General features: G+C 47.5%; 1 protein-coding gene and 1 pseudogene across 1 annotated transcript; both read right to left on the bottom strand.

The window, feature by feature from the left end:
• Window positions 1-2,137: 2,137 nt before the first annotated feature.
• On the bottom strand, window positions 2,138-4,084 carry LOC123149918 (chaperone protein ClpB1-like). The gene is made up of 6 exons (XM_044569716.1): window positions 3,670-4,084; window positions 3,475-3,581; window positions 3,034-3,371; window positions 2,693-2,951; window positions 2,420-2,617; window positions 2,138-2,290 (listed from the first exon to the last, which is right to left on the bottom strand). Exons 1-6 carry the CDS (start codon window positions 4,082-4,084, stop codon window positions 2,138-2,140), a joined length of 1,470 nt encoding a protein of 489 aa, XP_044425651.1.
• A 1,511-nt stretch (window positions 4,085-5,595) lies between these two features.
• Window positions 5,596-8,736, bottom strand: LOC123152597 (chaperone protein ClpB1-like; annotated as a pseudogene).
• Between the last annotated feature and the right edge of the window lie 3,299 nt (window positions 8,737-12,035).

Here is a 12,035-nt window from a genome sequence, read left to right as displayed (position 1 = left end):
CTCCCTCGTTTCCAAGTCTGCACTTGTTGTTTTCCTGACAATAGTAATATGTCAATCCTATTAACCCTCAGGAATTTAGCTTGAGCATGAAGTCACATATTTCACCGTTTGAGTTTAAAACTATTGTTCTAAAAAACAATAATTTTTTAGTAACACTAATATTTCTTGAATAAGTAGTTTGACCATAGTTTGACCAGATTTGACCAAAATTCAAAAAAGGTGAAATAATTATTTAATAACACTAATATTCTTGAATAATTATTTAGTAACACTAATACTTCTTGAATAAGTAGTTTGACCATAGTTTGACCAGATTTACTGAAAATTTAAAAAAACTGAAATTTGAGCATAACTTTTTTTCTTTTGGAATTTGAGGATTCTAGAAATTTGCAGCAGGCCGTAGGCCGTCTCCATCGGATGTAACTTTTCGAGTAGATGATTTTTCATATAAAAAACTTTTTAATCCGAGTTCGTATGCAAAAGTTATGCCCATTTTACAAATTCCAGAGAGATTTTGCAAATAAAGTCAAAATTCACATTTGCAAATTTTCCCAACAACTAGACCACATATCACATGGAAACTTATTTTCTTTTACTTTTTTGAAATTTCCATCATTTTCTTTTATTTTTTTTAAAACTGAAAAGGCGATCCACTTGGGGGGGGGTTATAGTTTGAAAATGGGACCTTTAGTACCGGTTCGTGGCACGAACCGGGACTAAAGGTCTCATCCCCATTAGTCCCGGTTCGTGCCTCAAACCGGGACTAAAGGTCTAATCTTTAGTCCCGGTTTGTGGCACGAACCGGGACCAATGGTTGTGGGCCAGGAGCGAGGCCCATTGGTCCCGGTTCATCCCACCAACCGGAACCAAAAGGTCTAAATGAACCGAGACTAATGCCTTAGCCGCACGAACCGGGACCAATAAGAAAGTTTCTTAAGGATTTAGGTTCTGAATTTGCTCTAAGGGATTTGGGAGATTTGCATTTACTTTTGGGCATTGAGGTTAAGAATAATAATGGCCTTCATCTATCTCAAGCCAAATATGCAACTGAGTTGTTGAAGATGATTGGCATGCAAAACTAAAAACCTTCACCAACACCATTGTCTAGTTCAGATTCTTTGTCACTGACAGAGGGAGAACTCCTGGATCAGGAGGATATCACTAGTTATAGAAGCATAGTTGGTGGTCTTCAGTACTTGACCCTTACTAGACTTGGAATTTCATTTGCAGTTAATGAAGCGTGTATGTTTCTTCATGCACCCATCACATCTCATTGGACAGCAGCCAAACGAATTTCGGGGTATGTGAAGAGCACGTTGACTCTTGGTCTCACACTCAGTAAATCATCATCTACTATTATCAGTACATTTTCTGATGCTGACTGGGCCGGCTATGTGGATGATAGAAGGTCCACTGGTGGGTTTGCTATATTCTATGGATCAAATTTAATCTCTTGGTGCGCAAAGAAACATGCAACAATTTTCAGGTCAGGTACAGAAGCAGAATCCAAAGAATTAGCAAATGCTACAACAGAAGTTATTTGGGGCCAATCTATATTGAGAGAACTTAGAATTGTGCAAACACAACCTCCTTGTCTCTGGTGTGATAACCTTGGTGCTCCTTATTTGTCTGCCAACCCAGTTTTCCATGCCAGGACCTAGCATATTGAGATAGATTTTCACTTTGCCAGAGAATGAGTTGCAAATAAATAGTTAGAGGTCAGATTTATTCCTTCAAGGATAAGTTTGAAGATGGATTCACAAAAGCATTCCCTACTAGAAGCTTTAAAGAATTCAGACGTAATCTCAACTTAGTGTAGTTGTGATAAGGGTGAGTGTTGTCAATATTATGTAACTCACGTATGTATGTCACGAGTCATTGTTTGGCCGTGGTCACACATGTAGACTAGGGGTAGTTGGGGATTTTCCAGTTTATCTTCTTATCTCTCTATTCCTCCCGTGTATATCTGTAACCCACGAGACTTGGCTCTCGCACATATCAATAAATACATCACGGCTCCTCTGTATAGGAGTTGAGACTCTTCATGATACTTTGAAAATCACATCGCTACATAAGAATGGTACTCTGGTTCTACAATACTTGGTACAATACTTTGAAAATCTACCATCTCCTTGTTCTACAATACTTGGTACTTCAACCCTCTCTTATCGTCACTGGCATCTATGGAGATCGTTGAGCCTTTACATGCTTCTCTATTAACTAACATATTTGAAAGAATTATCATCACATGCTTTCGTACCCACATCTTTATATTCCTCGCACCGTGCACCTATGAGCATACAAGAAGGATGCATGGGTTACCAAGTCATACAAACAAGTCCTGAAATAAACATTTTCCGTTAAAAACTAGATATTACATCTTTCTTGTGGTGTGATTGTAGTAAGTAGCTATGCTTACCATATCGTGTGATTCCGACAAAATGACTTCCATGGCGGCATCTGTCACAGATAGAGAAACACATTTATTTGCCATCATGGCAACAATACTCTTCATTTGAATGTTCACAATTTCCCTCAATTTGTTGTGTGAAAGCGGCTCAAATATCGCAATCTCGCTTAATCTGTTGATAAGATCAGGCTTGAAGCATTTCTCAATCTGCATGAATAAGTATTATATGACGATCAATCACTAAGGACTTTACAAGGGACAGTATGGGTCTGATTTACATACCTCTTTCATGAGAAGATCACGTGCATTTTCCATCGCCACTTCAGCTGATAGGTGCTCTGATCCTAGATTTGAGCTTATAATAATGATTGTATTCTTGAAATCTACATCTCGTCCTTTGCCATCAACCAACATACCATCATTGAGGAGTTGAACAAAAACCTTGAGTATTGAGGGGTTTGCCTTATCCACCTCATCAAAAAGGATAACACTATATGGCCGGCGCCTGACAATCTCAGTGAGTTGTCCCTCTTCTTCATAGCTTTAGGAAGTTAAATTAAAAGGTGAGACATGATGATGAAGCATAAAAAAGAATACACTTGCAACAAGTTTACAAGTCAAACCTTCGAGGTCCTCCAATGAGACGCGACAAAGATCCACTCTCAGCATATTCAGACATGTCAAAATGAACTAACATTTTCTCATTACTAAATAGCTTCTCGGCAAGAGCTTTAGCAAGTTCTGTCTTTCCAACACCAATCGAGCCCAAAAAGAGGAAAGAACATATCGGTTGACCTGCTTTATCAATGCCGACCCTAGAACGTAGCACTGCTTGTGCAACCAAACTAAGTGCTTCATTCTGTCCAACTACTCGCTCATGAAGTCTATCTATTAGACGAGTCAGTTTTTCCTCCTCTTGATCAAGTGTAGTGATAGGAATTCCAGTCCACCGGCTCACAATCTTCATACAAGATTAGAAAATGGTAACTAAGAGCATAATAATGAAATAGTAGAAGCTACTGAGACATGAGATGAATGACCTGTGTGACATGGCCTGGACCAACCAGTATCTCCCCCGGTGCATTTATTTCTCTTTGTTTGCTTACACGCAACTTTACCGCAGTGCACGCCTCGTCCATGAGATCAATTGCTTTATCAGGAAATATGCGACCTGGAACAAAAAAGTTCACAATTTTCTTCAAGATGCACCAATTTAAAAGAGTAGACCAAATAATTTCTCGACGATTTCACAAACGTACCGGTAATATAACGGGCAGCAAGCTCTACAGCGGCAACAAGAGCCTCGTCGTCGATTTCCACGCCATGGTGCTCTTGGTACTTCTGCTTCAGCCCCCGCAGGATGGCAATGGTCGTTTGCAAGCTCGGCTCCCCGATTTCAACCTTTTGGAACCGCCGCTCGAACGCCACATCCTGCTCAATATACCTGTAATACTCCTGAGAGGTGGTAGCACCAATGCAGCGGAGGCGACCACGGGTCAACGCCGGCTTGAGGATGTTGGCGGTGTCTGCGGTGCCGCTTCGATCGCCTGCGCCAATGAGCATGTGCATCTCGTCGATGAAGAGGATCAATTTACTGCCTTCGTCCTCGGCCAGCTTGATGGCCTCCTTCAAGCGCTGCTTGAACATGCCGCGCAGGGTGGTCCTGGCGATCATCGCCCCGACACCGAGCACCCCGACGCACGCTCCAACGAGAAGGTCGGGGACCGTCCCGGCAGCAATGTGTTGGGCTAGGCCCTCGACGATGGCCGTCTTGCCGACTCACGCGGCTCCGAGGAGCGCGGCGCAGTTCTTGGTCCGGCGGCAGAGGATGCACACAGGGTTTAGCGATTGATTACTTCACACCCGGAGAAACCGAGAAACAAAATGAACTTTTTTCACGCGCACACAGGGATTTGTTTGCACATATAATTCTCACTAACTTTAAATGCATACTATTTTTTCCCGTGGCAACGCACGGGCATATGTGCTAGTTAGTTCTTATAGGAGGTAGCACCATGTGGTCAAAGTTTCGCTGCTCCAAGGGGAGATTATTCGACCTAACTTTTTCATAACAAACCGAGAAAAAAAACTGCAACCCAAACAAGATTTTTTTGTTTCTCTGGCACGACAACAAATGACCATATCATATTATGGAATCAATTTGTGTCATATTATTCTTGATGTTTTGCCTGATGTGTGAACTATTCCACGAGGGTTGTGAGACCTTTTTCTATTTACCATGCACATACTGAGGTCGTAGTTCGTCATATCGTCTCCTTGCCTAAGAATCACATATCAACAGCATGGCTTGGCTTTTCTCAAAATACACGGCATTGCTTGGCTTTTCTCAAAAATACACAGCATTGCCTGACTCTTTAGTAACAAGTGACACTTGTCTTACTAAAAGTTGCTACAATACCATAATTAGGGAGCAAATTGAAAAATAGAGAGCTAAAGTACTCGTCAAACTATCATGAATTATTTGTACGTGTGCTTCCTTGCAAAAAAAGAACCTTTTTGTTCGACACCTTAGGCGTTTTCAAATGCCTTGCAGTATCTGTGGTGCCAAGGGCGGAGCTAACATGTATATCGTCTTTAAACTAACGAAATACTCTTGCCTTGATCCTCACGTTCTAATCCATGATTTGTTCACATCGTGATCAATAGTAGACTGACAAAAGATAAATAGAGATGTGGACTGAAACAAAGTGTTCAACGCTTCTCCTCAGCCTAGGTAACTAATGGGCTTCCTCTTCTTCCCTCCCCGGTCATACACGTAAGGCGGATGATGCTCCTGTATGGTGCACCGTGGCGTTCATCTTCCACCCAGATGCCGCCACTTGGCCCAAAGGGTGTATTGTTGCGCCGGGTCAGCAAGCACGCGCGGAGGTCGGTCTGCAAACTTTAGTTACTTGATCCTGGGAGCAGTGGCTTGTGAAGGACAAACGCTTCCACTTCGCCATGGGCAGCAGATACTTGCCCGATTATGCACCCAAAAAGGATTGAGTTGTTGAGTCAGCTCAAACTGAGGCTTAACTGATTGGTTTAATTTCTATTTTTATTTACAGAAAAAACCGTTAGCATGCATTTGATCATTTCCTGTCTACTGAAATATAAATCTAAAGCAAACATAATAAACTATAAACCTGGGTAGATCAGTAACAACCCACATATTTAGTCCAACATGTCAGCTGCCGCTATATATTCATGTTCATCTTCTTTTTTCGTCTTGTTATAGGAGTGACTTCTACAACATATCTTCTTTTCAATAAAAAACAACATTATCCCCAGGTGGTTCAACCTCCTTTTCAAAAAAAAAACAATATATCTCCCCTCACGGATCTCCCATCTCCTGCTCATTCAGGACTTGATACTTCAACCCCCTCCTATCATCCCTAGCATCAATGGAGATCGTTGAGCCCTTACACACTTCCCCATTGACCAACATATTTGAAAGAATTGCTGTCACATGCTTCCGCATCCACCTCTTTAAAGGCCTTGCGCCGTACCCCTATAAGCATTCAGGAACGATGGGTTAGGGAGACATATAATTTCTTTATTAGTCAATTCAACTTGCCCACTAGCCTGAGAATGATAATGTGATGCTACTCTATGGTTTACATCATATTTACTCAAAAGAGCCTCCAATAAGTTTTTTTCATTTTTAAAACTGGATATTAGATCTTTATCTTCTGGTGATTGTGATAAGAAGCTATGCTTCTCGTAAATAAAAAAGAGATAGAAGAAGGTATGCTTACTGTGTCATGTGATTCCGATAAAATTACTTCCAAGGCGGCATCAGTCACACATAAAGAAATTCCCTTATTAGCCATCATCGCAACGATTCTCTTAATTTGGATATTTGCAATCTCCCTAAGTTCGTTGCGTGAAAGCGGTTCAAATATTGCAATTTCACTCAGTCTGTTGATAAGACTAGGCTTGAAGCATTTCTCAACCTGCATGAACAAGTATTATATATGATTATCATTCACTGATGGCATTTTTTTGTGAAAAATCATCGATGAGATTACAAGGGAGATAATTTGGGATATACGGACCTCTTTCATGAGAAGATCACGTGCATTTTCCATTGTGCTTTCTCCGGTCAGTCCATTTGACAGGTGCTCTGATCCTAGATTTGAAGTCATAATGATGATTGTATTCTTGAAATCTACATTCCGTCCTTTTCCATCAATCAACATACCATCATCTGGGAGTTGAGTAAAAACATTGATAATCGAGGAATTTGCCTTATCCACCTCATCAAAAAGGATAACACTATATGGTTGGCGTCTGAGTTTCTCTGAGAGTTGTCCCTCTCCTTCATAGCTTTAGTAAGTGAAACCAAGACGTGAGGCATGATGATGAAGTGCCAAAAAGAAACACATACGCAAAAAGTGTACGAGTTATACCTTCGAGATCCTCCAATGAGATGCGACAATGATCCACTATCAGCATACTCGGACATGTCAAAGCGAACTAACATCTTCTCGTTGTTAAATAGCTTCTCGGCAAGTGCTTTGGCAAGCTCTGTCTTTCCAACGCCGGTCGAGCCCAAAAAGAGGAAAGAACATATCGGTTGATCAAATTTATCAAGACCTACCCCAGAACTTAACACTGCTTGCGCAACCAAATTAACTGCTTCATTCTGGCCAACAACCCGCTCATGCAATCTATCTATTAAATGGGCCAGCTTTTCCTCGCCTTGATCAAGTGTGGTGACAGGAATTCTAGTCCATCGGCTCACAACCTTCAAACAGTATTAGAAAATGGTAATTAAGAGCATATAATAATGAAATAATAGAGTATTCAGAATATGTGATTAGGAATGACCTGCGTGACGTGAGCTGGACCAACGACTAGCTCGCCCGATGCATTTATTTCTCTTTGTTTGCTGGCGTGCAACTTTACGGTAGTGCATGCCTGGTCCTGTGGTCCATGAGATCAATTGCTTTATCAGGAAATTTATGACCTGGAACAAAACAAAATCCACAATTTTCTTCAAGATGCACGTATTTACAAGAGTAATACTAATTCATATCAATTCTCGACGATATGACAAACTTACCAGTAATATAACGGGCAGCGAGCTCTACAGCAGCAACAAGTGCCTCCTCGTCAATTTTCAAGCCATGGTGCTCTTGGTACTTGTGCTTCAGTCCCCGCAGGATGGCAACTGTCGTTCGCATGCTCGGCTCCCCGACCTCAACCTTTTGGAACCGCCGCTCGAGCGCCGCATCCCGCTCAACGTACCTGTAATACTCTTGATAGGTGGTAGCACCAATGCAGCGGAGGCGACCACGGGCCAACCGCAGGCTTGATGATGTTGGCGGCGTCCGTGGTGCCACTTTGATCGCCTGCGCCAATGAGCATATGCATCTCGTCTATGAAGAGGATCAATTTGCCCCCTTCATCCTCGGCCTGCTTGATGGCCTCCTTCAAGCGCTGCTCGAACATGCCGCGCAAGTTGGTCCCAGCGATCATCGCCCCGACATCGAGCACCCCGATGCGGGCTCCAACGAGAAGGTCAGGTACCGTCCCGGCAGCGATCCGTTTGGCAAGGCCCTCGACGATGGCGGTCTTGCCGACTCCCGCAGCTCCGACCAGCGCGGCACAGTTCTTGGTCCGGCCGCAGAGGATGCAGATGACGCGGTCGATCTCGTTGTCGCGGCCGATGACCGGATCAACACTGCCGGCGTCCAAGGTCCTCAGTCTGTAGGGTCGCCGAGGCAGCAGATCAGCCGTGGGGTCGACGCTGCAGTACCTCCACGCCGACCAGCACAAAGCAGCGAAAGAAACGATCAAGGCCACGTCGTCCGGCTGCACCTGCACCATGTTTGGCGTGCCGAAGAAGTAGAAGAAGAAGCAGCGCAGCGGAAGAATAATTCTTCTTTTCGATTAGGTCAATGCGCTGCCGATCGATGTATGTCACCGTGCGCACAAACCGAGTAGGCGTACGTGTTGACGCAGAGCTCGACGGCCTATTTCTGGGGATATTTCCGTAGCGATTCAATCGATATATATGCCGCTGGATCGATTCCACACGGAGCGATTTATTGCAACCGGAACGTGTCGCTCCTGTGCTCTTATTTCCTTCTGATTTCGTATTTCGTAGTTGATCACATATACAGAGTATAGGACCGAACTATATAGCTAACCTATATAGCAATCTAAAGCGCCGTCCAGGCGGCTTGGAACCCTAGCCGCCGCCAGGAGGCCAATCTTCCAGCACCGTCCTCCGGCGGCTCCCCTCCGCCGGCGACGTCGGTCATCGGTGTTGAAGGCAATGCAACTCTCGATATATTGATCGGGTGCACGGTGCACGTATATATGGGTACAAGGGCAGCCCTGAGCCTCATCTATACAAGGAAACTAGAGGCGGGGCCGGTAGGAGATTATCCTAACAAATACATGCACATATATGTTCAACCCCTCCCCCCCAGAGTCGATACGTCACCAGTGACGCATAGACTAGACCGGAACTCCCCAAATGTAGGCGTCGGTAACCCCTTCATCATGACATCGGCAAACTGCTGAGCGGTGGGAACATGAAGAACGTGGGCGCGCCCAAGAGCCACCTGCTCTTGCATGAAGTGAATATCGAGCTCAATGTGCTTCGTGCGACGATGATGAACGGGGTTGGCGGAGAGGTAGACCGCAGAGACATTGTCACAGTAGACAATGGTGGCCTTCCGGACATCAAGAAGCAACTCCTAGAGAAGCTGTCGGAGCCACGAGCACTCGGCGACGGCATTGGCCACAGCACGATACTCAGCCTTGGCACTGGAGCGGGATACCGTGGGTTGTCGTTTAGACGACCACGATATGAGCGAGGGCTACAGGTAGAGGCAAATAGCCTGAAGTCGAGCGGCGCGTGTCCGGGCAGGCAGCCCAATCGGCGTCACTGTAGGCGACCAGGTCAGTCGAGGGCGAGGCCGTCAACGTAAGACCCAGAGCCGTGGTGCCGCGGATGTACCGAAGAATCCGCTTCACCAGGTTCCAGTGAGTGTCGCGAGGGGCGTGCATGTGGAGACACACCTGCTGGACGACTGCAGGTCCGGCCGAGTGAGTGTCAAGTATTGGAGAGCGCCGACGATGGAGCGGTAGAACGCTGCATCTGGCGCGGGTGAGACATCGAGCGCAGAGACCTTGGCCTTCGTGTCGATAGGCGTGGGGACAGGCTTGAAGTTAAGCATGCCTGCCCGCTCTAGAAGGTCCTGTGCATACTGCTGCTAGTGAAGAAAGAACCAATCGGCGCGTCGTACCACCTCAATGCCGAGGAAGTAGTGCAACGAGCCAAGGTCCTTAATGGCGAACTCAGCGCTGAGGCGAGCAGTATGATGGCGAAGGAGCTCGGGCGAGGAAGCCGTCAGGATGATGTCGTCGACATATAGGAGCAGGTAAGCGGTCGCCGGAGCCTGGTGGTAGACAAACAGCGAGGCGTCGGAGCGAGTAGCCCGGAACCCGAGCTGCTGCAGAAAACCGGCGATCCGCCGGTACCAGGCGCGAGGGGCTTGCTTCAACCCGTACAAAGAGCGGGAGAGTAGGCACACATGGTCAGGCTGAGCCGCGTCGACGAAGTCGGTCGACTGCTGACAGAAAACCTGCTCCGAGAGATGGCCATGCAAGAACGCATTCGACACATCCATCTGATGCACCGGCCAGGCGCGAGAGACCACGAGCTGAAGGACCACGCGAATCGTGCCTGGTTTGACAACCGGGGCGAATGTGTCGGTGAAGTCGACTCCAGCGCGCTGCCGAAACCCGCGGAGCACCCACCGAGCCTTATAGCGCTCGAGAGACCCGTCAGGGCGAGTCTTATGCCGGAAGACCCACTTGCCAGAGATGACATTGGCATGGGGTGGCCTCGGGACAAGCTGCCAGGTGCGGTTGCGCACCAGCGCGTCAAACTCCTCCTGCATCGCCGCGAGCCAATGCAGATCGCAATGTGCAGCTCGAGCGGACGACGGGAGAGGTGACGGCGCAGACGTCGAGGCAGCGAGGAGATACTCATCCGCAGAATAACGCGTGTTGGGCCGGTGAATAACGGCGCGAGCACGAGTGACCATGCGGGTGTCCGGGGCGGTCGGCGGGGTCGGCGGCGCAGCCGATGAGGCGGACGAGGCTGGCGACGAGGCAGGCGAAGAAGCCGTCGAGGAGCCAGGGTCAGGCGCGGGGGATGCGCTCGCTGACCGGGCTACGGACTCAACGGGAGTTGGGGGCAGCGTGGCCGCCGGCGAGGAGGCAGCCGGGCCGGCGGAAGCCGTCGAGGAGCCCAGGTCAGGCACATGGGATGCGCTCGCTGACCGGGCTACGGACTCAACGGGAGTCGGAGGTGCCGTGGCTGCCGGCAGGGGGGCGGGTCCGACACCGCGGACCCAGAGCGAGGCCCAGGCGCGGCGGGGAGCCGAAGCCAGGGGAGGCCCACGCGCTGCAGGGGGCCTGAAGCCGGGAGGGGCCCCAAGCGCAAGTGAGCGGCCTCCCCTAAGGGCACCGATAGGCACGGGTGACGATGGCGAGTCGGCCGGTGGCGGTACCTGGTGGAAGGGAAAAGACCTCTCATCAAAGTAAACGTGTCGTGAAGTGAAAACTCGGTGGGAAACCGGATCATAGCAACGATAACCTTTGGTGTTTGGTGGGTATCCGAGAAAGATGCATGTCACGGAGCGAGGTGCGAGTTTATGAGGAGTAGTGGAGGCGATGCTAGGATAATAGAGACACCCAAAAACACAAAGATCATCATAGGAAGGTGGGCTACCAAAGAGGAGATGATGTGGTGCAAAGTTCCCACGAGCACGACTCGAACGAATGTTGATGAGGAGAGAGGCGGTGGAGAGAGCGTCCGGCCAAAACCGGGGCGGGACATTAGCGTGGAAGAGAAGAGTGCGCACACAATCATTTAGGGTGCGAAGGATCCGTTCGGCGCAACCATTTTGTTGTGAGGTATATGGGCAGATGAGACGAAAAATCGTGTCGTGTGTGGCAAGAAGAGTGCGAACCCCAACGTTGTCGAACTCCTTCCCGTTGTCAGTCTACAAGGCATGAATGGGATGCCCAAACTGCGTAGAGACATAGGAGTAAAATGTAGTGAGAACGGAGAGTGCATCGGATTTTCTCCGCAACAGGAAGGTCCACACTTAGTGCGAAAAATCATCAAGTATGACAATATAGTATAAAAAATCTGTATTACTGGCAACAGGAGATGTCCACAAATCACTAAGAATCAACTCAAATGGATACGACGCCACTAATGAGGACGCGCTAAACGGAAGATGGACGTGCTTGCCGAGACGACAAGCATGACAAGTGTGATCATCGGTTTTATTACACGTGAATGAAAAAGTCCTAAGAATGTGACGAAGGGTGGCTGGGTTCGGATGTCCCAGCCGAGCATGCCAAAGGTCCACCGTGGCGGAGAGAGCGACCAAAGCGGATGTGGAAGCGGCGGTGGAGTTCACCGGGTAGAGGCCGCCCGGGCTGTCACATCGATGGAGCACGGGTACGGGCGTCCTTGACAGAAAAACCCTCTTCGTCAAATTCAACAGTTATACGATTTTCACGTGTAAGAGAGCGAACGGAAACAAGATTAGTGACTAACTCAGGTGAAACTAAGACATTAGACATA

Source organism: Triticum aestivum, chromosome 7A (genome assembly GCF_018294505.1).
Source record: "Triticum aestivum cultivar Chinese Spring chromosome 7A, IWGSC CS RefSeq v2.1, whole genome shotgun sequence".
Lineage (NCBI taxonomy): Eukaryota > Viridiplantae > Streptophyta > Magnoliopsida > Poales > Poaceae > Triticum > Triticum aestivum.
This window is presented reverse-complemented; position numbering and strand designations above follow the sequence as displayed.

Bases quoted from the DNA above. Each gene is read 5' to 3' on its own strand.
- LOC123149918 (XM_044569716.1), bottom strand. From the start codon at position 4,084: ATGATCGCCAGGACCACCCTGCGCGGCATGTTCAAGCAGCGCTTGAAG. The intron at 3,582-3,669 runs GTACGTTTGTGA...TTTTTGTTCCAG, and splicing joins TGCTGCCCGTTATATTACCG to GTCGCATATTTCCTGATAAA. The intron at 3,372-3,474 runs GTTGGTCCAGGC...TCTTGTATGAAG, and splicing joins ATGCACCGGGGGAGATACTG to ATTGTGAGCCGGTGGACTGG.